This window comes from Argiope bruennichi, chromosome 9 (assembly GCF_947563725.1).
Source record: "Argiope bruennichi chromosome 9, qqArgBrue1.1, whole genome shotgun sequence".
Lineage (NCBI taxonomy): Eukaryota > Metazoa > Arthropoda > Arachnida > Araneae > Araneidae > Argiope > Argiope bruennichi.
Genome location: NC_079159.1, coordinates 109,777,133 through 109,802,210, shown reverse-complemented (window position 1 = coordinate 109,802,210; position 25,078 = coordinate 109,777,133). Strand labels below are relative to the sequence as shown.

At 26.2% G+C, this 25,078-nt stretch overlaps 1 protein-coding gene across 2 annotated transcripts in view; it reads left to right on the top strand.

Moving 5' to 3' along the window:
* The window catches only part of LOC129984008 (calcineurin-binding protein cabin-1-like), a 59,287-nt gene that overhangs the window by 16,797 nt on the left and 17,412 nt on the right, over positions 1-25,078 (top strand). For both annotated transcript variants that reach the window (XM_056093757.1, XM_056093756.1), the window contains exons 12-34: positions 92-285; positions 918-1,000; positions 2,588-2,691; positions 2,847-2,982; positions 3,095-3,172; positions 3,513-3,552; positions 5,240-5,319; positions 5,484-5,620; positions 7,536-7,606; positions 8,783-8,861; positions 9,310-9,449; positions 10,064-10,144; positions 10,223-10,335; positions 10,423-10,599; positions 11,980-12,084; positions 15,107-15,311; positions 15,561-15,662; positions 16,708-16,847; positions 17,646-17,708; positions 17,921-18,032; positions 18,750-18,911; positions 19,113-19,316; positions 19,548-19,637. In XM_056093757.1, the coding sequence (XP_055949732.1) occupies positions 92-285; positions 918-1,000; positions 2,588-2,691; positions 2,847-2,982; positions 3,095-3,172; positions 3,513-3,552; positions 5,240-5,319; positions 5,484-5,620; positions 7,536-7,606; positions 8,783-8,861; positions 9,310-9,449; positions 10,064-10,144; positions 10,223-10,335; positions 10,423-10,599; positions 11,980-12,084; positions 15,107-15,311; positions 15,561-15,662; positions 16,708-16,847; positions 17,646-17,708; positions 17,921-18,032; positions 18,750-18,911; positions 19,113-19,316; positions 19,548-19,637 (2,696 nt within the window). The remainder of the gene's footprint in view (positions 1-91; positions 286-917; positions 1,001-2,587; positions 2,692-2,846; positions 2,983-3,094; positions 3,173-3,512; positions 3,553-5,239; positions 5,320-5,483; positions 5,621-7,535; positions 7,607-8,782; positions 8,862-9,309; positions 9,450-10,063; positions 10,145-10,222; positions 10,336-10,422; positions 10,600-11,979; positions 12,085-15,106; positions 15,312-15,560; positions 15,663-16,707; positions 16,848-17,645; positions 17,709-17,920; positions 18,033-18,749; positions 18,912-19,112; positions 19,317-19,547; positions 19,638-25,078) is intronic.

Sequence of the window (25,078 nt, the reverse complement as noted above, 5' to 3'; positions counted from 1 at the left end):
TTTAATAGAATATTCATTTTTATGCAATCTGCAATGCAATTATGTAATCTGCTTATGATTTGAAACAATATTTTAAATATTTATGTTTTAGATATGGAGGTAGATGAAATTCCTACAACCAGTGCAAATGCAAGCCCTTATTCTCTGGTGTTACCTCAAATTGATACTACCCCAACTGATCTTTCTATATGTGCTGATTCTACATCAAGTAATAAAAGAACCTCAAAGAGAAAACGATTGCTATCAGAATTAACTGAATTATCTGCAAAAAGGCGATCTTCTCGTGTAAGTCAGTGTTTCATTCACAACATATAATAGATATTATAATCATAATTTATCTTAAGTGAAGTATTTCAATGTGTAAATGCTTTATTTTATTTCTTAAAATATCATTAAATTGAATTTATTGTTCATACATACAGCTGCTAATATTTTTTTGTGCTATTATTTAGCTTGTCTTGTTTCATGTTTGTGTAAAGATGGAATTTTTTAACTCACTTTTTCCCCCTCACTTTCTGGAATGCTAGAATTTTGAAATTTTATATGTGATTGTATACATAATAAAAACACATTAGTTCTAATATTTTTTAAATTTAAATCATCAATAACAAATTTGATCAAATTTCAATTCTACTTAAGTGATTTTATCTAGTAATGAATTTGGGGCGGAGGTGATATTATGTATAATTATGATTATAAACAAAAGTCTAAAATTTAAAAACCTGTTCCTAATTTTTGATAGTAAAATTATATTTATAAAAACATTTTATTAATGACTTTAAAGTTATCCTTAGAAACTTATATTCTACTTTGTTTTATTATTTAATTATTTATTTCATGAATTGTAATTTTATTTCATCAATAAGTGATAAATTGAAATACAGAAACATCAATATCATTCTCATGTTTATTTCCAGGTTAGAAATCCAGCTGTCAAAAAACCCCAAGATAATATTAATTATCAAGAGCTTTTACAAAAATTCCTTCCACCTAAGCTAATGTAAGTTTCCATCCCATTTAAAAAAAATCAATTTAATGGCTTTATTCTCAGGATACAAAACTTTTAAAAGACATTTAGTTATTTATGTCATTATACTTTAATTAATAGTCATTTAAGCAGCTGTCTGCAAAAACTTCATTTTTTCCGTATGAAATCTTTTAAAATGTTAAAAAAATTTTATATTTTTTACTATAAAATTATTAGAGAGGATAAATCTAAAAATTATGTATAAGTAAATATTGTACAAGCTTGTTAACTTTTTTTTCTAATTTTGTACTTTCCTAATTTTTATTCTAATTTGAAAGTATAAAACAGTATTTCCTTTGAAAAGAGTCTTATGCCTAACTCTAACATGATTTAAATTGAAATTATAAAATAATGAAAATAAATAGCCCTTATGAGGTTAAGTGGATTCATTAGTTGTGTATGCTATTTAAAATGCCAGAGGATGTATTCAAAGAGCATTGTAAAAGTAGGAATTTCTTTTCTTTTGTTACATATAATTAATTATATTTGATTAAGATAATTTAAAATAAATCCTTATGAACTTTTTGGTTGAATACCTGTTTTAAACTTTTTTATTCAAAATAAACTGAAATATTATCCCATTCACTCTGCAATCCAAAGCTTTGAAAGGAGCATAACTGCCTAATTTCCTCCAAGGAAATTGTTAAGCTATTAGAGATATTAATTAGATTGAGAGAGACTTATTTTTACATGGAATATTAAATCTTTGGTCTGTTCATTAAGTTAAGAATTATTTGATTAAGGAATAAATTAGAATTATCTAATTTCTAAATAACTTGCGATTTTTTTTGGAAAAAAAAAAAATGCTAAATTAAGAAAGATTATTTTCTCCTTAATATAATTTTTCATGAGTATAAATTTTTTTGTGTTTTATAATGGGTAAGAATATTTCTAAGTAACATGGGTTTTACCTAAAAAAACGAAAGCCATAAATATCATAAAGAAATAAATTTGTCAGAATTTAATCTAAATCTTTCATTACACAGCAAAAAATTATTATATAATGTTTTTAATGTAGGACAATTGATACATAAAAATATTATAATACAACTTTGTTTAATTGATATTCTCTGGAAAATGTAAAGAAAAATTTAAAATTGCAATTTTATGAAGTGAAAGTTTAAAAGAATATCAAAATATGTGTCTGTGATTTGAATAAAAACTGAAATGAAAGAAATAGATTTCATTATTTTATCAAAGAGTGATTCAATTAAACTTATTCATTTCAAGATATTTCTTATATAATTTGTCTTATTTTTAATCCTTTATTTCTCTCTTGACTTACCTGAGGGATAAAATAAATAGTTTTGCTGGCCTTAAGTCATAATTTGAAAACATAAAAAAGGGACATGTGAACTTGAACCCTGTTTTAATGTGTTTGATAAAATTTTCACATGTTCAGATATATTTGAATATTAGTTTAGATATTCAAATAGCCATCCATTATCATAATGCATTTGAGAAAGTTAATTGGATACTGTTTACAGCTAAAACAAGTTTTAATTTAATTTATTTTTATTTCTTTTTTATATTTAAATATTATGAGTGTAATCTTTTTAGCGGGGATGGTAAATGTGAAGATCCAGACTTTGACAGTGAACCTACATCTCTGGACAAAACAAGTGCTGATGTCAGCTGTGGGCAATCATCAGATAATGACAAAAGTAGTTTAATTTTGTTCCATATTTCTATTTGTAATCCATGTTTATTATTAAATGAAAAGTAAATGAAATTCTAATAATGTAGTAAAGTTATGTAGTTAGAAATTGATTTATGCCTGTCACTCTTATTAATTTCATCTTATTTCTAAAATTTTTAGGAAATATCTGTGATTTGACATCATCAGAAAAAGAAGATGTGTCTCAATTTCTTGCTAATAACCAGTCAAATGCAGGCATAATTGACTTACTGTACAAATATGTTGTATTCCTTGGAAGAAAAAATACTTGTATTTGGTAAGTTATTATTTATACCTCACATTTAAAACATCATATAATGTATTATTTTTTCAGTTATGATTAATTTTGTTTCATTATTAAACAGAAAAATAATACTAAATCATTTTAGGCCTAAGAATCTTGTTGATGTATTTTGTGAAACTTTCTCTAGACTACGAAACCACATCACAACTCCTAACCTTTTCAGGTTTGTTTTAATCATTTCTGAAATAAATTATATTTTTTAATAAAAATTCTAATCTTTTCAAGTGAGAAAGAAAAAGAGATATTATATATATATATATATATATATATATATATATATATATATATATATATATATATATATATATATATATATATATATATATATATATGAATACAAATATATGAATTATTATAAAAAATGACATATTTTCAAACTTTAATTTTATATTTGATCATCAGTTTTGAACTTGTTTAATTGTTATCCTTGTTTGTTTGTTTCAAATGTTTTGTATTTAAAAATTATGGTTCAATAGTTTTTATTCTTTTTTCTTCTTTAATAGTCACAGTGCTGATCGTGATCGTATTAAAGAAATAGGATTGGTAAGTGTTTTACAATTGATGCATTTATGTCGAAAATATCATTTTATTATTAAGTGTAATGTGTGTTCAGTCAAATCTCAAATACTGATGTTTGTGCAAATCCTGGGATCAAAAGTTGCTTAATTTTGAATTAAGGGGTGGCTTATTCAGGTTTAATTCTGTTTTTCATTTGATTAAATTACGAGCATTGAGCTTCCATTTATTTAACCTCTTCTTTATTATTTCTACTATTTCAAAATGTTTCATTGCAATAAAACTTTTCCAAAATGAGCTTGTTTCATTTTCATATCTCCACTAGATTATTTATATAATATACTGTCTTCTAAAAATTAAGGTACGTACTTTTTTAAAGATATTATTCAAAAGCAAGAACTGTAGTTCATATGAAAAATAATTAATTTTAATATAAACTTATAAATTATTGTACTTCTCTGTTATTTTAAAGCATTTGATGCTTCCATAGAATTCAGAAGTAACTGTGAATATCAAAATCTTTTAAACTTCTTTATATCATATATATCCTTCTATACAATTATACTTTGTTTATATACAATTACATATACAATACGTTGTTTCTTTGTATACAATTTTTGTTATGAAAATATTGACTATGCTAATTATATCATTGAAATGGTGGATAAAGATAGATTCTCCTCAAACTGTTGTTGCTAGGCATTTTATTGTCTTGTAATATGACCCCCAAATTTTTGGAATCGCTTTCAAGGAAGCCTACTTTGGGAGATTTACATGAAGGAACATTTCCTTACTTCTGTTCATGATTGACCATTTTGCCATGACAAATACTCGGATGTTTGCTAATACAGTAAGCAGACATCTTTATAATCAAAATGTGTATGCTATATTTACAGCTATGTGTGTTCTTAACTAATGACAAAAAAAAAAAAAAAAAAGCCAAATGTATGAAAAAATAGCTTATTGACTAGATCAGGATTTTCATAAACGAATTATGTTTGACTTTTAGAGAATAATAAATCTGGCAAAATTCTGAGCAAGTGAAGAAGAAAGAATGCATCAAACATTATCATACTTACATCACTGAAGGACAGTTATGGAAATTGTTTGAACTGAAGTCTATTAAATTGATTTACAAGAATACCACAAAGGAATTCTGAAAGCATTTTCTCCGAGCTAGGTTTACCCATGAATGTCATGAGTATCAAGTTATAGAATAAATGGACTAACCAGCTCAATTTCTGGATTTTAAGTTCATCAATAATCTTTGGAATTATCTCAGAAAAATATCTGATATCAGTCCTCCTACAGGGCTTTTAATGAGTTTGAATTGAAGACAGCTCTTTAAGTGTTATTTGCTTTCCGTCCTGCTGTTTGATAATTATAGCCAATATGGGAAGATAGTGTCAAAAATATATTATAGTTAGGGATAGATATATTCCTTATTAAAACCCATTTATTAATTTATTTGCAGAAAAGTCAATAAAATGAACTGTAATAAGAAAAAATAATAAGCATTTTTTGTGCATTGTAGCAATAATGCAATAAATTGTTAAAATAAATTCATATTTTTATTTATATTTGCAAAATAAACACAAAAAAAAAATTGAAATGTTCTTTGAATTAGAATGATCAGTTTAATTTTATATTTTCTGCTATCTCTTGTAGTTTGCAATTGAAAGTAGCATATGTTTATAAAATTATTTTTATCCAGGCTATTTTAACATATTGTGAATTTAAAGTGGACAAATGGTATCTCAGCACAGGACATTCAATGTCATTTTCACCCAAAACGTAAGCACTTTCATATTATTAAAATGATTATTCATTTTGCTTTTTATGTTATTTAATTTGATTTAATTTTTAGAGCAATATTCTTTGAATTCAGATAATGCAGTAGCTTAAATTCAATCCAAGAAAATGTTCATTTATGATATTTCTTTTATTTACTTCTATAGAGCAACTGGGGCTTCCTCTTTTCAAAATGGTAATGATAGAATGGGAAATGATTTTCATTCAGACATGGAGTTTCTTGTTATGCTTACAGTTAGAAGAGATGTTTTAGAAAAGGATTGGTTAGATTTCAGTGCTAGAGGTACATTATAATATTTATTATTTCATTATTTTAATAGTTATTATTAATTATTTTAAAGGATGCTATCATAATTTATAAGCTAATTTTGCAAAATAATTATTATTGTTGGTAGAAATTGTTTGAGTTTCATTTTTAATTTTCTAAATTATTAGTTTGTAATTCCAATATTATTTAATATATCTCAAAAATATTTGTAACCAGTTTATAATATTTGTATGGTTAAGCGTTCATTGTTGCGATAGAGATAAGCAAAAGATGTTTTCCTACTAATTCTAATTATTATTTATATGTATCTTATATGAAAAACAATGTGTGAAATTATGATGCATAATTCAATACAGTGGAACCTTGCTCAAAGAGCATAATTTATTTCTGAAGCTGACTTATAATGTGACTCTCATTAAGAGAAACAATTTTTTCCATATGAATCCATGTAAAATAGAAGAATGCTTTCCATCCCTCCCTAATAAATAAGCAAATCTATAATTATGTGAAGTATTATTTATAGTGTATGTTTTTTTTTATAAAAAATTCATCTAAAGACATTTATTTATGAAAATGAGACCCATTATTACTACTTGGTTTGGATGATGCTTCTCAATATATGATGCTATAATTTTCCATCATTTCACATGTTCCTTGTTGTTCACATGTTCCTTGAAAAGTTGTTGTTCTGCTGAGGCTGTTATTTCCCACTCTCCTGACAAAATGTCATCTGGAACTTTTTGCTGAAGAATGCTCTTCCACTAATTTATCAATGTTTTTGCTATCCATTACAATCTTGGCTTCTGGCCCAGTAATGATGCAATAATTTCATTGGTTATTGCTCATCACAGTCACGTTCGAAAACATTACCCAGCCAATGTTTCTTACTTGCAGAAATAATTATTCAAATAAGCACTCAACATAGATTCATACTTCAGAAATAAGCCAATTCTGTGTGTGCTTTACAATGTCTTCTCATCACTGTAAAACATTGCTTCCTTAAAGATTCATTCTTTAACATTTCTTTTCCCTCATTATAGAAATAATCATTGTAGAAGGTATTCTTTAAGTGAGATATAGCTATATATATTTGGATATGAGATGCAAATCTGAAAATAAATGAACTAATATATACATAATCAACAGCATTGACAAAAGAAATACAATTTATTTGCCATATTTCAAATGCAAACAAAAACATGCTAAACCATTTGTTATATCATCACTTAAGGTGCTAGGGATTATATGTCTAAAATAACTGCATATAGTTATTTGCAGTTACAACAATCATCTTTAATAACAATGAATCTTATGAATTTGGTGTACTTTTTTTAATAGATCAAATGATGATATGAGATTTTTCCTCTTTTTTTTAAAATCATAAAAATCAACATTCAATAATAATGGGGGGGGGGGCAGAATTTATGACGTATAATTTTTTGTATTTTAAGCTGCAAATGTAAGCTTCAGTTATATTCAATTATTTTTAAAACATTGTTTTTCACTAATATGTTTCTTTTTCTACATTAAAAGATTATCAACTATTGTCCTACTAGGAGCTTGTGTTTTAATTGACGAAAGAAATCTGATGAAAATGATCAAGTTCAGAGATTTAATGAAGACATCTAATCAGTGGAATTCCTATAATCATTTCATAAATTTTATGCGATTTTTTTTTCAAATCTGTTATCAACCATTTCTTGCTTTTAACATGTTTTAAAAATAAACACAGTTATTATTCATTCAGATGGCAAGTTGGAAGTAATTATCATCTTAATAAACTTTTTATCTTTCTATAAAATTTATTTTTTTATTTCTTGTAGATAGTAATAAATATTATTAATGCTAACTATATTATAATATTATTGAGCCCTTGATTTACAGAATTGAAGGTTTTTTTTTTTTTTTTTCCTTTCTTTCTTATTTTTAGCTTTGTGGCTGAAGGCTAAATTTCATTCGTTAGAAGGTGAAATCGATCTTGCAATTTGCTGCATGGAGAAGGTATCTTAATTATCTTTACTCTGCAGTACTAAATTTAATTACTTGCTCTTACTGAAGAATTTAACAATGTGCAAGAAGTTTTGTTTTTTTACTGTGTATATAATTTTATTGCACATAAATTTGTATTCTAGCATAATTCTAAAAATACTTTAAAAAAAATTGTATGAGGCTACTTTTCAGATTTTTTTCCTCCATCCACTTGAAAAGAGAAAGTTTTGAAATAACCAGTGAATAAATAAAGCCCCACTAACAGATTTTGAAAAACATAACACAAGCTTTATTTTCCTATTCTAACTTAAGGAAAGAGATTATAATTGTATCATTAAATAACTAATGATAATTATTATGAGGCCTTTCTTTTCTATAAATTTTGTGTAAACTTCAGATATTAAAACTTTCTCATGATTTAATTAATGTATTCCATAAATCTATAATGATTAATAATCATTAGAATCTAATCCTTATTGTGAAAAGATGCCATGTATGCTCTTTTAAAATTAAAGCCTAACTTTTAAGTAAATACTTTAAACTGTTAATTTTTATATTTTAATTTTTTTAAATTCATTGTTAATAAATTGTTCATTGTAGAAAAGCTGCGTTTTCTGACACTTAAATAATATCTCAATTTCAAGTCAGAATTATTTATTCTAATTCAAAATTTATTTATATATGAGCATTGAAGGATAGAATAATAATAAAGATAAAACTAACATTTTTTTTTTTCAAAAATTAAAAAATATATATATTTTGATTTCTATGGTAAATATAACTAGTAGTAGGTATGGAAAATTAGTCCTCACCGGAGCATAACAAGCTATTTATCACACAACATATAAGAATTATTCCTCTAATTGTAATTTTTAAAGACTGTGATGAACAGCAAGCAATTTTGTGTAAATTTAAAGTCATAAAGAGTTTTAAATCTTTCTCTTCAGTGTATCATTAAAAAAAATTATTTAATCATAAAAGATATATTCTATCATTGTGTAGAATTTTTTTTTCTACATAATTACACATGAATTCTTTCTTTTTTTTATGTTTATAAAATAAACACAAAAAATTTAATAGTAATTTAATAAAGAGTTAATAAGAGAGATTTAATAAAGAGTTTAAAGAATAAATTAGTTAATTGAACTGATTTCATATTGTAAATATATGTATATATTTATTTTATAGCTGAGTGATGTTCTCTGTGATGAAAATGATATCAAAATAACTGTTCAAAATAGCAGCTTTTCTAACATTATTACAGCTGGTGAGTTACTATAATATTTTCATTTTAGTCATAGTATGGCCATTTTAGTCATAGTTTAGTTTCTAACTATTTGATTTTCCCTGAAAGCTGAAGTTCATTTTAAATTTCTAAAATTATTTATTGTTTCAAATGTTTTATTAGACTTGCTTTTTAGTATTTTTGATTTGTGAAAGTTATTGTTGTACAAATCAATAATTGAGAATTCATATAAAATGTTCTGAAGTCTCTTTAAGATTAAAAAAATTTAATGGTTATTACAATATATTTAGGATAAAAGACATAATAGTAATTCCTTTTTGTGTGTGTTTCTGTAGAATTTATTGTTATAGTAAGTACTTAAATATTTTAAAATTTTATTATGTCTAAACTTTGCTTTTAAATTCTGCCTAATTTTTGAAATTCTGATAGTTATTTTTCGTATTTAAAATAATGTTTTAATAATTTTTAGATAAAGTACAGCAGCAATTAGAATCTCTACAAAGATGCCAGTCCCTGGAAGAGGTTCAAAGATTATATGAGCATGGTGATTATAATGCTGTTGTTAATTTGCTTATATTAACATTTAATCAACCTAGAACTAAGAGAAAGGTATGTTTTTTATTATTAATATTTTTATGTACTCATTTTATCTTTGTTTAAAGAAATATAATTTTGCATTCATTTGCCTCCTGTTTTTTTCCCCATTTCTTTATTAAGAAAAGTGAAAGATTTAAAATTAATTCTCTTTTTTTAATTTCACTTTCAATGAAACTGCTATCATATAAAAAGATCGAAAATAGAGCTAATTTGTGTAAAAAATTAATTATTATAAAATGGGGAGTTAATGATGAATTAATATAGAAATATTAATATTAGAAAAACTATTTAAGTAAATTTTGTTGCTTTATTTATCTTTTACTCTTTCAAAATTATTTAGAGCTGTTTAATTTCATTTTAGATAGAATCTTTTCGACTTTCAAGTGGTATTAGATTTTATTATTTTGAGATATGCATTCTACCTGTATTTTAGCATTTATATGTGATTTTACTCTATATTTAAGTTGGAAAGCAAAATTTCTAATTCAACATTTACATTCTATTATTGTACTTTAACTGGATGATGTAATGTTAATTTTTATATGTTTACAAATGTTCTTAAATATTGCATAATTCTAAGATAACTGTTAACTAGACTTTCTAATAACTACCTTTTATTTTTGCAGCAATCACTGGATGGTGTGCCAGAAAGGCATGCTCAACTTTTACTCTTGCAGAATTCATTGTTGAAGTTGGAACGATATAGAGTAAGATTTCAATTTAGTTGTTTTATTTTGATTTTTATTGCATTTTATTTTAGGATGATATGAATATTTTAAATTTAGGACTGTGTGTTTTGGAGTGAAGTATCATTTAATGAAGCTTTGCAGCAATTTATGAATGCTGCAAGATCTGATTGGTCTGAAACAATGGCTCATCTTCTTAATGGATTGGATAAGTAATTATGTTTAGCTTTGTATTTTGAATGTGTATTTAAATTTTAAAAATATGATTAAAGCTAAAAAAAATTATTTTTTATTTTTAGATGTATAAAGTTAGATGCAAAATATATAAGAGGTCTTGATGATTCCAAACTTGTTCGTCTTACTCAAAACTTAATTCTTGTGATTGTTATACAAATGGAAAACTATGACTTCTCTTCTGATAATGCTTCATTACTCGTTGTTTTACCTTGGATAACATTATATCATCTTATTCTTAAGTAAGCATTTTATTCATTTAAATTTATTTATATATTTAATGAATATTCTCTCAGATATTTACTATTATAGAATGTTTAACTCATTATTTGTAGCATCAAATTCTAAAAGTGAATTCGTTTTAATTTTATCTGTGATTAACAACTGGTTTTAGTTTTTATCTGTGAAATATTATGCATTGCAGACTTTCTTGATTAAAATTTATATGCTTAGGAAATTCATTCATACTGCTTTTCATTTTAAGCATTAATGACATAAAATTTAATCATTTTAATCTATTTGATATTAAAACTGAAAAGATATTTCTTAAACTCTTTGTCTCTTATTTTTTTAATGCAATCTTTTAATTCTCATTTGCAGGTTAAATAGTTATTCATAACATCAGATTGACAGCATAAAACTACCTTTCATTGCAGATATTTTACTTTTTGCTTTTGTAATTTTGTTTTGTGAAAATTGCATTTCAAAGTTCCTTCTCAAATATCTAATTCAGTATGTTCAGTATTGATTTCCGAGGGAAAGGAGATGTTTAAATAAAAGTATAAAATCTATTTATTGTAGATTGTAAGACTTCTATTATCTTAGCTTTGATGACTTTTCATTATTATTCTTTGAAGTCTGTAGAATAAAAAGTCATAAACAAAATGGAATTGCTTTTAAGTAGTTCAAGTACAATTTGTTCATGTGGAAAGATGTTCATATAATTTAGACTTCATAATATAGATGAGCAGCTTTAACTATGTGAGGAGAAAGGAAAGATATGATTATATGTACAAGAAAAGAATAATTATATGATTTCTTTTAAGGAAAATAAAGGGAAATGGCATATCAGAAAATTTAATTGTCTTATGAAACCTCAAAACAGAGAAGAGTTCTGTTTAGGAGTCTAACAATTTCCAGAACAATCTAAAATTAATATTTAGATAATTTTAATATTTCAGAGATCGTGGCAAAATGTAAAATTCAATCATCTAACACAGAATTTTTCCAAATTACACTCTATGATAAATATTTAATAGTCAGTGAGCACAATAAAAGCTATTTTCCCAAAAAATATTTTAATATGGAAAAAAAAAAAAAAAAAATTCCATCTCATCAGAGGTTTTGCAATAGATGACACGATTCACAACAAATTAAAGACAAACTAATGATTTAAAGATAATTTTATAATAGCAATAAAAGGCATGCTTTCAGGAATTCTGCAACTGCTGTATCAAGTTTTGTTTGCTATAGGCTAGTTTTATTTTAATATAATAACAGAATATTATAATGACATTTTCATTATTTATAGCATCATTTTGTTTAAAAATTATGATAATTTAATTAATAATGTCCATTTTCAAATATTTTTTTACTACATTATAAAATATTGCTATCTTTAGTGAAGAAAACAGAACACCAAAAAAGGCATCAAATGTTGATTTACTGAATACTTCAATGCCATCTTCACTTATGCTTCTTTTCAGTGCCCATGAATATTTAGGAAGGCAAGTATATTTTCCCTTTGTGACAAATTTAAATATTCTTTTCAAGCCTGTCATTTAAAAAAAAATTAAATATTTAATTTTACAAATTTTTAATATTAAATTATAAGCTTTTTTATATTAACGTCGCAATCAAGCATATATGGAATCTTCACCTGCATGTTATTTGTTAAAACTACATTGTAATTGATAAAAGTATTTTATTCCATTGTAATTAGGGATGGCAAAACCTGGATACCGAATACCAGTATTTTGAGCCATTTGTACAATTTTGTAATACTGGTATTCACAAGTTTAAATACCGGTTTCTCGGTATTTACTAGAAATTTTTAAAATTTCACCACTATATGTTCAGGTATCGCGAACATAGCAAAATAGTATACGTTTTTGTTTTTATGTCTCCATAACGGACGAAATTAATTAGCTAATTAACAGCTTAATTAATTGCTTAAATCTAAATTTGCAAAACATGGATTATTCCTGAAAGAAAATTTTGTATCCTTAATGATTGATGGAGCAACAATTATGAAAAAAGTTGGAAAGTTGATTGGTGCAAATCAGCAGTTGTGCTATGCACATAGAATTCAATTAGGAGTAATAGATGTATTATACCAAAAAAATAAAGAACAGAAGAATCCAAATACTGTCGATATAGAAATTTCGGATTCCAACTTTGAAAAGAGTAAGAGTGAGAGTGATATTGACAATGAAGATAATGACAATGTAATTGTTGAAGAAGATATTGCTGATGAGGATGAAATATTAACCTATCAAGAATTGCTTCCTATAATTTATAAAGTTCGAAAAATTGTTGATATTTAAACGTTCCCCTATAAAAAGGATATTTTACTAAAATATATACTAACTGAAAATAAAACAGAATATATGTTAATATTAGATTCTAAAACACATTGGAATAGTTTACTCCTAATAATGGAACGATTTTTGAAACTGAGAAGTCCAATCCAAAAAGCAATAATCGACTTAAACCTGTAAATTATTTTTTCAGATAGTGAATTTGACTTAATATCCAGAACTAAATCAGCTCTACTTTTAATAAAACTGACTATTGAGGCATTATGTCGGAGATATTCTAATAACAGCTAATGCAACAATAAATTTCATGTTGCAGTCACTGAAAGAACAGCACACATCACTATATAAAAAATTATATATTACATTGAAAAATCGCACAGAAGAAAGGCATGCCGAAATAGAAAATGTCTTACGGTATTTACATAATTATAATGATTTTAAAAATGAAAATGAAAAAGAAGAAAAGAAAATAACCTATTGAAATCTGATTAAATTTAGAGTAAATTTTCTTAAAATTTTTTACCCACAACCCTATCCACATTCAGAAGAATTCGGTTCAATTATCGAAGATTATGATGTCACTACTGTCGATAATGAAAAGGAATTGTCTCTTGAACAAAAATTAGAATTAGCGATAAATAAAAAAAATTTCAACGGACCAAAATACAATACTATATCCAAAACCATCCGACGAGAAATCGATTTATTTGAAGATGAGGGATTTAGAGGTAAATACTTCGAAAAAGTATATTGCGCATTGCTAACAGTACCACCAACTAGCTTAGATGCCGAAAGAGTGTTTTCGACAGCTGGTAATTTTTACACAAAATTACTTTTCAGGCTTAATGACAGTACAATTGATGCATTATATTTTTTAAGATCACATTTCAAAAAGTTGTAATAGTACCCCAGACTGAATAGTGATATTTACACTTTTTTGTGATTTAAATAAATAAGTTGTTCCTTTACTTTTTTGTTATTCTTTATATACTGTTATAATTTATAAGTTACATATTATTTTTTGTGATATTTACACTCTCTTAAAAAACTGGCAAATAAAACAAAGAAACACCTGTGTTTTCTTTTTCTAAAATTTCTAATACCGGTATTAAAACGAGTATCCCGGTATTAAGATTTAAAAAATACCGAATACCGGTATTGAACTTTTGGTCCGGTATGGCAATCGCTAATTGTAATGAGCATGTTTATGATTCCAATTGTAAATTTGTTCCAATATTTTGTTCTAATTGTAATGAATATTGTTCATTACAATTATTTAATGGAATTTTAGCATTTTAATATGAAATTAATTCTTGGATGATAAATGCTTAAAGATATGGGTATGTAGATAACATCAATAGGATTGGAATGGGGCAGCAGTGAGAACTGAATGGAAATCTGCATTTTTTCTACAGCTCAGGAGTGAAGCCCTGATGTAGCATGTTTTAATGAATGAACTTTTTAGATTCTGGAAATATTACAACTAAAATACATTTGATAAAATCACAAATAATGCACACAATAAATAATTTCTGTGTTTTCTAATATTTAAAGACGAAACTATTATTCTGACTAGTAAATAGCTTTTTAGTTTTTTTTAACCCTTTCTAAAATCATGAAAAGTATATTTAGCACTAAATTTAATTCTTAAATGGTGTTTGAAAGTTATTTTTATATCTCTGGTTAGAATTACTATCTCTGAATAACTCTAAGAATTACACAAAAGAAATTATAAACTCTTTGACTTTGTGGTGAGGTTTTAACAATCAAATTAATTATCAGTTAATAATAAATTGCCTATGCTTAGTGCTGAAAAAAAAGATGATGCAAGTTCTCACTAAAATTTTCGATTTGGCAAAAGCTTATATATTTCAGCTTGTTATCTCAAATCATAATTGTTTTATTAATTATTAATTTATCACATTTATCAACACATCAAATTAGTTTATCTAATGAGCTTAATGAATCTGCCAAGTCAATTTCAGTCTGAAAAAATATTTTGATGCATAATTGCTAGAAAAAATGGTCAATTAATATATTAAAGGCCACTGTATGTATAAAATGGAATCATGCTTAAATATCTCTGACTTTATTTGATATTATTATATTAAATAAAAATTAACTGGATCTATACTTAAATTTTTAATTAATTTTTAAAAGTAATGCTTAAAAAAAGTTGATATAATTTTTTCCCTCTGAATTTCTTTAGGCGCTCCTGGTGTACTGCTGCAGATGGTTTGTTGCTATTCCACATTATTAATGTTTGTATGGCTGAATTGCAAGACAACACAGGGAAATCCTACCTTTATAAAGAAGAATTAGAAGCTGGGCTAGAACAATGCATTTATTGTTTGTATGGTCATCCCCATAAAAGAACCAGGGCTAAACACTTGCAAGAACACAGTGCTCGACAAGTAAGATTCTTTGGACTATTTGAAGCAATATTAAGACGTATTAAATTTTCTAAAAATAAAAAGTTGTTTCATTTTATAACCTTGAATGCAAATTAGCATTCTACTTCTACTTTATATTTATCAATTTATTGAATTGTAAATATACATAATGTAATTTAAAATTTCAACCATTTCACTATCTCTTAATTCATTAATATTAAATACATTTATTTTTGCATTTAATATCTCACTGTATAATTTTTTTTCTAGATTCCACTGACTTGGGAAAAAGCATGCTTAATATTTCAGTATTTTAAACCAAATGTCCTTCCTGAATTTGACAGTTACCGTACTAGCACTGTATCTGCTGAGGTAATATAATTAAGCATGATAGATTTTTAAAAAATTTCTCTAGTTCTTTTTTATTCTAAATTGACATTTATTTATTTAGTTGTAATTAATTTAATCCTTTATATTTCCTATTAATGTACTTATAATACACCCAAAACTATAAGAGGCAGGGTTGATAGAAGAGTATTATGAATCTGAATCAATGTTTTTATTTCCATGTAGTTACAGTGCTTTCCTTTGATTTATGTATGATTGAGGATGCTATATGATTTTTTTGACTCTCAAATTTGCTGTGTATAAAGGAAAAGCACATATTTCCATCATAATGTTACTGTTATTAATGCATTTTGGAACTATTTTATTAAAGTACATCATTTTATAAGCTATTTACATTTAATTTTTGAATTTTGCTGACTTAATCTGATTAAGAACATAACCAAATTTCAAACCATAATCTTTTTTAATCAGTGTTAAAATCTTTTTTTTCTGATCTGCATTTCACTGTTTTGTCTTTTCATGAATTTTCTAATGAGAGCTTTCTTAATTTCCTGTTAAGTAGATATTTTAAAAATGTGAATTTGTGATAATGAAGAAATTAATTAAGTCATTAGGTTCATTTATGGAAACTATTAATAAAGGAAAAAATTATATTAAAAAAAAATTTTAAAATAATCTTTTCTTAATCATAGCTAGTTTTTCTTTTCTTTTTTTGTTGTTGTTGTTTGATTTACTAGTTTATTAGTTCAATTTTTTAATGTAATGTATATGAATAATTTTATTTTCTAATAAATACTAAGTTAATTTTTAATTAAGTAATTTCTTTGTTATTTTTAGGTAGATATTTTTAAAAATCAGAGTTTGTGATAATAAGGGAAATAATTTTATAATATTAAAAAAGTAGAAAATTAGTTGACTTCAGGGGATTAGGGGAAAGAAACGACAGTTTTGTACGTTGTTGGTATGAATGTTTAGATGTCTTTTTGCTTTTATCCAAATTTGTATTTTAATCATATAAAAGTATCATAATTTCTGTATGATGCTAAATTTAATATATTTTATATCTTAGTTGGAAAGTTTACTGAAAAGAATTTCAGCCTTGGTACCTCCTGATGAAGATCCAACTAATCGGGTGGATAATTACACTGCTTACATTGAAGGTGTGACAGAAAAGTGTCCTGAAGCCCCCTTCAAGGATAAAACTATCAGGTTTGCATGCATTATTGCAATAATGAAAGAAAAAAAAACTTATGAAAAAAACTTTTGTGTAAAATTTGCACAGTGGGACTAATCACTCATTATTTACATTAAATTAGTAAACTGCTGTGATCTGATGGCACAGTCTTACATTCATAGTGGAAACCAATACCCTAAAACATAATTTCTGATTTGTCAAATATCCGACATGTTTTGGAGATTAATGCTTGTATTATTGAAGTGATAATAGGACATTTATTTTGAGTATTCAGTCAATTTAACTAAAGTATGATTAGGTTATTTATATAATACACTGTAATCACTAAATTTTAAAAATAGGCTAGATTAAGAATTAATATATGTTAATCGAAACAAGCAGAGAAAGTTTTAACATTTTGAAAGGTTCCATTGTATTTTCAAGTTCTTCTAAACACTTGAATCTGCAGTATTTTTTTATTTATTACATTCAAAATTAAAGGTATTTCCCATTTTGAAATTATAAAAATCTTGCCATTAGTTTGACACACTAACATAGTCATATAAACTAATATTCATTTCAAATTTCATCTATACAATTGAATTCAGTATCTTCAATATTTTAAAAATGTATCTGAAAAATATAATAAAACTTTTAATGCTTTTTAATTTGTCTACAATTTTCTTCAAAAATTTCTTCCCCAACATCTTGAAGTATAGAAAGGAGTTAATATCACAATATGTCTATTTAGGAATATCTGTATGTATTGCCATCACATAAGAGCTTTTGTTTAATTTTTTTCTGTGATTGAGATGTTTTTAAACTTTTTTTAGCCTGGTTGTAAAGGATTTATATTACTTGCTTGCTGATTATTATTTCAAGAACAAAGAATTCAGGTATGTAATCACTTTTTTAAAAATAAATTATTTTCATCTGATTTTGTATTTACAATTCAATTAATACTTTTCATTACAAGTATTCTGTAATAGATCAAAAATTAAGAAAGATAATGAAGATTAAGAATATAAAGATTACCAAAAAGAAAAAGTTAAGAATTTTTATAAAAAAGTGTTCTTTGTAATCTTTATTTTTTTCTTTTTTAATGCAGCAAAGCTATTCGATTTTACCTCATGGATATCTGCATCAATCCTGACAGACAAGATTCTTGGGCTGGCATGGCACTTTCTCGTAGTTCACAATTGGATCAAAAGCTGAATTCGGTAAATGAAAATATTCTTAGCATTTTATTTCATCATTATTTGCTAGTTGTATTTAAAATATTTATTTGCATAAAAGAAATTGATATTTTTTTGTTATTAAAAGAAAGATGGCGTGTGATAATTTAATGTGAATATCTGCATTAATGAATAAAATTTTTGGAATTGAATAAATATGACTATGGTATTTGATTTCCTACCAATAGCAAATTTTAGACCTGTTTTATCATGAACTGTGTTTATATTTAATATTTGTTCACATAAGAATTGTTTTGGAATGAATGAAAAATTTATTATTCTTTTTTACATTTTTTTTTTCCTTTATAAAAGTATGGAATACATAAAACCAACATTTCTATTTATTTGCTAAACAATCTTTTTTTTGTGTGTGTGTGTCTCATTAATTTTAAGTAAAAACGGAAAGTGAACTCTAGTCTGCTTAAAACTTCCTTTTGGCTTTATTATTATTATTTCCTTCTTTTCTGAAGAATCTTGTGTATGATGAGATGTATATATTAACTTATTTCACAAAATAAAAATATTCATTAAATAAATGAATTTTTTAATTAGTCCATTTGAAATGTAAGGAAGAAAGAGAAAGGAAGGATTTCCTTTTATTTTGTTCCAAAATAGAAATTCAACAAAGTGTTGTTTCATAGTATGTAGCATGATTTTTTTGTTGCTTGGTTGTATTTACATTTTTCTTTTCCATTTAAACAGTATGAACTTCGGAATGAGTCTACAATATATAGAAAGTCAGCTGCTGCATTAAAATGTTTTGAACATTCTCTGGAATTGGATCCTACAACTACCTCCCTTTGGATCGAGCATGGCTCTTTAGCTTACATTTTACATTCCCATGCTTCTAGACAACTTAAACAGGTGATATGAGCTTTCCATTATTTTAATTTAATAAATCCCTTGATATTTATTATTTTTTCATATCATTACATGAAATAATTACATTCATGAAATAATTCTGTGAAAGAAAGCATTACTTTTTTCAACTCATCCCAGATGATCTGCAAAAAATAATAAATTCATCATAGGATTATGCTAAAATAATTCATCAATTTCTCATAGGATGCTGTATGTGATGAACTTTATGAATTGTTGAAGAAGAAGAAACTCGAAATGTTGCAAGTCGCTGAGAAGTGTTTCCGGGCTGCTAATCATTGTGATGATGGAGGAGAGCCTGAAGAAGCTTGGTTGCATCATTATATGCTAGGAAAAATTTGTGAAAAGAAAGGTGAAGGCCCAGCTGTGTATATGGATCATTATCAAAAGGTAAATGCATTCTTGTATCTATATTTAACATGGGTCTTTTTAATCTTCAGATTCTGACTACTTGAGATATCAAACTTCCTAAATTGAAGATTTTGTTAAAGTAAAAGCCCTATGCTTAGCTGCCATTTAAATTCATTATAGGATGAGTTTATGCATCTCATCTGTTTTTAAAATTTTGACTAGTATATTTCAATAATATATTCTTTATTAATAAAGTTTTTTTCTTTTAAGGCTTTAATGTATCTTCATGAAGACTTTGCTCGATATCCTCAGAAGATACAGTACCATAATCCTCTTGAATTGTCAGTTGAAGCTCTGGAAGTAAGTTAGGATTACTGTTTCTGAAAATATTAATTTTTAACTCATTTAAAATAAAAATTTATTTAATTCTTTAAATTTGAGTTTTGAACAAACTGATGCTCACTACATGGTGACGGGGTGAGAGAGAAAAGCCGAGAATTCTATTTTAAAGAAATGTTTTGAATTGTTTTTGCATAACTTAAGTTATGAGCTCAATTTTAATACCTAGATTTTTTTTTTAAAACATGGTCTTTAATTCCTATAATTTGATTAGAGTTTTTTTTTTTTTTTTTCATTTCTGTTTAAAGTTTTGATTATTATTTGTAAAAATTGTTTCAGAAGAAACTGTTTTATAAGGATTCTTAGAAGTTGTATTGAATACGAAATTACTAAACATGCTATTAAATTTAATATCTGGTATTTCATTTTCATCCCCCATACGGTAGCCAGATTGATGGGAGAGTAAATATCTGGTACAGGCTTGAATTATTACCTTCATTTATTGCAGTTTCAATGGGAATTTCTAAGAAAGACAGTCTTCTGTTTTTTTATTTATCTTATTCTTTTCTGGAGAGGTTTTTGGCTATGAATCTATATCTCAAGTGTCTGCTTGAAGAAGAATATTTTCTCAAAGATTAAAAGCTCACTTTCATACAATAAGGATCTAGCTCTTTCTAGAAGGATAGGGTTTGCACTTTCAGCTTTTACTGTTACTTTCACTTATTAGTTTTTTCATGAAAGGTAAATGAATTAGCAAGCTAATTATTGAATGGCTTCCTTACAAACTCTAGGCCATTATCAGTTCTCAATTTTAAATTATTTTGCCAGTTAGATTTGATATTGAACTTTATATTTAAAAATATATAAACAATACTTGAGTTTATCTTTAAAGAAACATATGCCAGATAAATCATCCACTATTAACATGAAGTATTTTGTACCACTAAATGAATCAGATTGAATAGGACTACAGCATGAATTAACTCAACAATTTTGTTTCAAATTTTGACTTATTTCAACATTAGGATGAGTTTTTTTCTAGTTATTTTACTTATATTGCAGGTTTGGCATTCAAAATAATTTATATCATCAGTATCAATATATTTTCTCATTTTAAGTGTGTGCTTAGGATTTATATGACATAGTTATTTGACTGTTTTGCCAAATCTCATAATTATTAGTTTCAATTAATTAGGAAAGTCACATGCAAGATTATTCAGTAGTTTTAAATGCATTTCAGATTTACCATTATTTTTATATTGTTTAGTTACTGACTTATTTTTTTTATGAATTATCATTACACAATTATTATCAGATTTAATTTTGCAACTCTTATCCATTAAACATGCAACAGATAGTAAATTATATTTTGTCTGAGAAACATAACTTATATTTGTAATAGTTAAATTTATAGGATTGTGAAATTTTATACATACAAATTTTATTTTCATCTTCCCATCTCCTTCATGCAAAACTTAATAATCTTTACTTAAAAAATAAATAACCTTTATTTCAGAGTTTATTTTTTAAACCACACACTTTCTTTAACCATAACTGGACCAAAAACTTCATTATCCAGTATCTATAATTTTTCATTTAATTTTTCCTGATGTGTAAAAGCAATAAAAACAGAATCTTGTTCTTCAGTTGATAGGATAATATGGTGATGATAATTTTTTTACTATTTGTATTGCATGTATCATATCTTATATTTTTATTTCCGTGAAAACAATACTTATTTCACATGATGTGCACCTTCAGATGTAACAACGTTTGGAAATGGACCTGAATGTTTTTTCTTGAATAAAACACTTCTATATTGGCCTTTTCAGTATGACTTGCCAGTGAATGAAAAGTATCTTCTTCTTTACAGAAAATTTCTAACACTTCATCCACTGATTAATCGCATTGTGTTTTGAGAGTATCTTGTACTTTGAAAAATATTTCCTTTTAGATTGTTTACTTATAGTATGCAACTTTTTTTAATAAGACATCTAATATAAGAGAGTGACAATTAATTACAGTTCTAGCAATATAGTCATTTGCTTATTCATATATATATTTTTTTATTTCAATGTTTTCAGTTCATTGCTGGTTTCAATTTCTCAGTCTTCTGCTTGACTTATGAATGTTGCTTTGATTTTAACTCATAAAATTTTTTGCATCTTCCTTAGCTGCAAATTGTAGTGCAGGTAAATGCGAGAGTGTCAGCCTTATATATGTAACATAATCTGAATTTTTCAGAAGACATTCTGCTGTTTCTTTCTTTTTTTTTTTAAGATTTTTTGGCCTTACAAAATATATTACACTGTCCGGTCTTTTTAGATTGCCTATAGCAGCTGGAACCTTTATAACCCGAATAAAATAATCTGTCCCATTTAATGTTGGGCATTTATCTAGTCCATTTTTAAGTTTCATCTTCAAATTTGCTCAGTTCCTTTTTTCACTAAGAATTCTAAAGAATCATAACCATGCTTTGCTAACATTTGTTGTTGTTTCTCATTAAGATTTTGATCATGACAGCACATTTATTTGTAATTAATATGTGAATTTATTGCATACACACTAGCATATATATGAATAGGGAAGAAAAATAAAAAATCACACAGCATTTTCTATCCAATATCATAAACGCGTAGGTACATCTTCAAGAGCTTATGGGAAGAAGAGAGAATGATTTGAATGAGGGAAGAGGGTATTGTAATCATATAGATATTCATCTGCACAAAGAATACTCCAGAAAAATAGCTATCCTCATCCCAATAAATAACATAGCTGGCTTGTGCACTATTAAACATAATATTAATATGCATTCATATGATAGATGGTACAAAAGTCTTGATGTTTTACTTGCTTGCTTATTATATACATATAGGGTGTCTCAAAAACCTTGACTGCGGCTTTTCTTCCTTAAATATTGATCACTGTAAATTACAAAGTTGCGTAAAAAAAAATGCAAAACGTTATGAAATCGATTAAAATTTTCATTTGGATTTAAAAAAATACAAATTTTTAATTTTTATATGGACCCCGTACAAAAAAATTCTCAGTGAGTAAAATGTGTCCCATCTTCTAATGAGATCATGTACAAAATTTCAGAATTTTATCATGAAAACTCTCAAAGATATGTTAAAACAAAGTTGGTAAAGGGTCAATCACAAATGAAAATGCAAATGTGTACAGCTTCAATGCAGATGTCGCGACGTAGGAATGCATCATAAGGAAATAAAATATACTTCATATCTTTAGTTTTAAATACAAATTTTAATATCTTGCTCCCTGAAAAATACTTTAAAATTTTATATCATGAATTACAGAATATAACTTAAAAATAGCAGTCAATGAACTTGTAAAAAAACTTAGAAATGTTTGCATATGCAAATATATACCTCTGATTGGTGCATCTCATAATCTCAAGAGATGCATCATTATATTATGTTATTTGTGCTCTATCATTGATCAATATCATAGCTTATGTAAGAATAACTGGCACATAAATCTTTCACACTTCTGCTACATTTTGAGGGTGCAATTAACCTTTACAAACAATATGTCACAATTCAGCAATGAAAAACTTTTTGAAATCCTAATGCTTTACAGTTTATGCAGTCGCATTACTAGTGAAACTGCATGGAAATTTTGACGTAAATATCCAAGTTCCCGACATCCTTCTGGGAGATTTATTTCCCAATTAGTGCAACGAATGTGTGAAAGAGGAAGTGTATATCCTGTAGGTGGACCAGGTAGGCCCATACTTCACTCAACTGATGAAATTAATATTTTAGCTTACTTTTGCAGTCATCCACATAGTAGTGTTTGTACTGCTGTTTCAGAAATAAACCTATCACGGACAGCAGTGTGGAGAATATTGAGACAGAATAGATGACATCCTTTCAGCATTCATTGTGTGCAGGGACAGGAACCAACAAATTATCAACATCGTCTAGATTTTTGTAATTGGGTTTTTAATCAGAAAGATGCTAATCCCTCTTTCCTGAAAAACATAATTTGGACAGAAGAATGCTGTTTTAAACAAGATGGATGCATATATCTTGAAAGTACTTTTAGTCAGACGCAAATCCATTCGTGGTACGTGCTATTCATCACCAGAGACAATTTTCTGTGAATGTGTGGTGTGGTATTTTCAAAAACCACTTGCTTGGACCCATACTGTATGATGGTACGTTGACAGGAGACAGATATGTTAATGAGATTCTGAATGGTGTTATTCCCGATTTTATGGAGAAGCTTCCTCTAACAGTACTTCCACATGTTTGATTCCAACATGATATATCTTCAGCTTACCAACACTGGTTAAATAATGAGTTTCTAGATAAGTGGATTGGCTTGCATGGTCAGTCGAATTTCCCCCTAAATCACCTGATTAGGGTGAGCGCCTATGGATTTTTTTTGTGGGGTCGTTTATGTACAGTGGTTTATTTGTCACCTTCCTTAAGTAAAGCAGAATTGCAACAACGCATTTTAGAGGGTTGTCGTGACATCACCGAACAGGAACTTGATAGTGTATACAGAAGTGTCATTAGACGAATGCAGCTTTGTATTGACATGGATGGAAAACATTTTGAACAATTTATGTAATCTTTCCTTTAAGTTATTATTTCTACAATTTTTTATTATTTTTGAACCAATAAATAGCAAAACTATTATTTATTTATTCAAACATTACTTTCTTTGTTAATTTGTGTACGACCCCTAAAACGCGAACATAAGACATGATTTTTCCTCTTTGCGAACTCATATCCAGGTACTGAAAAGTGATTTAAGTCATTTAATGTTAATGGGATTTAAGTTATTTAATGTAAAAGGGATTTAAGTCATTTATTTATGTAGTTTCATATCTTTGGGACTTTTTGTGATAAAATGTTGAAATTTTTTACATGACCTTATTAGTCTATGAGGCACATTTTACTCATTTGTGTGTGTGTGTGTGTGTACAGAGGCCACATAAAACTTTAAATTTTGTATTTTTTAAAAGTTTAATCCCCTGAAAATTTCAATCAATTTCATAACATTTTGCACTTTTTTTTTTTTTTTTTGAATTTCACTTTTATTCTAAGGCAGCAATAAAACATACTGTATATTTAATACTCCACTTATAACTATTACGGCTGCAACTACTACTATAAATTTGTTATAGTTATAATTACGAAATAATATTTTTGTAATTATAAGTATAACAAATTTATAGTAGTATTTATAAAATGTCTAACAAGTTTTGAAAAACATAAACTTTTTATACTTCAAACAAAGGACAATAGAGTCAACTTTTAAATATTGGTTATCATATTATTGACTTAGATTGCATAGTGATATTTATTAGATTTAATGTTGCTACAATTGAATAATTTTTTAAAAAATGCATGTTTAATTTTATTTTATTCTGTGGCTCCTTGCATATTTTAGTGTTTAAATACTGAAAATAATTTTTTTAAAACTAAAAC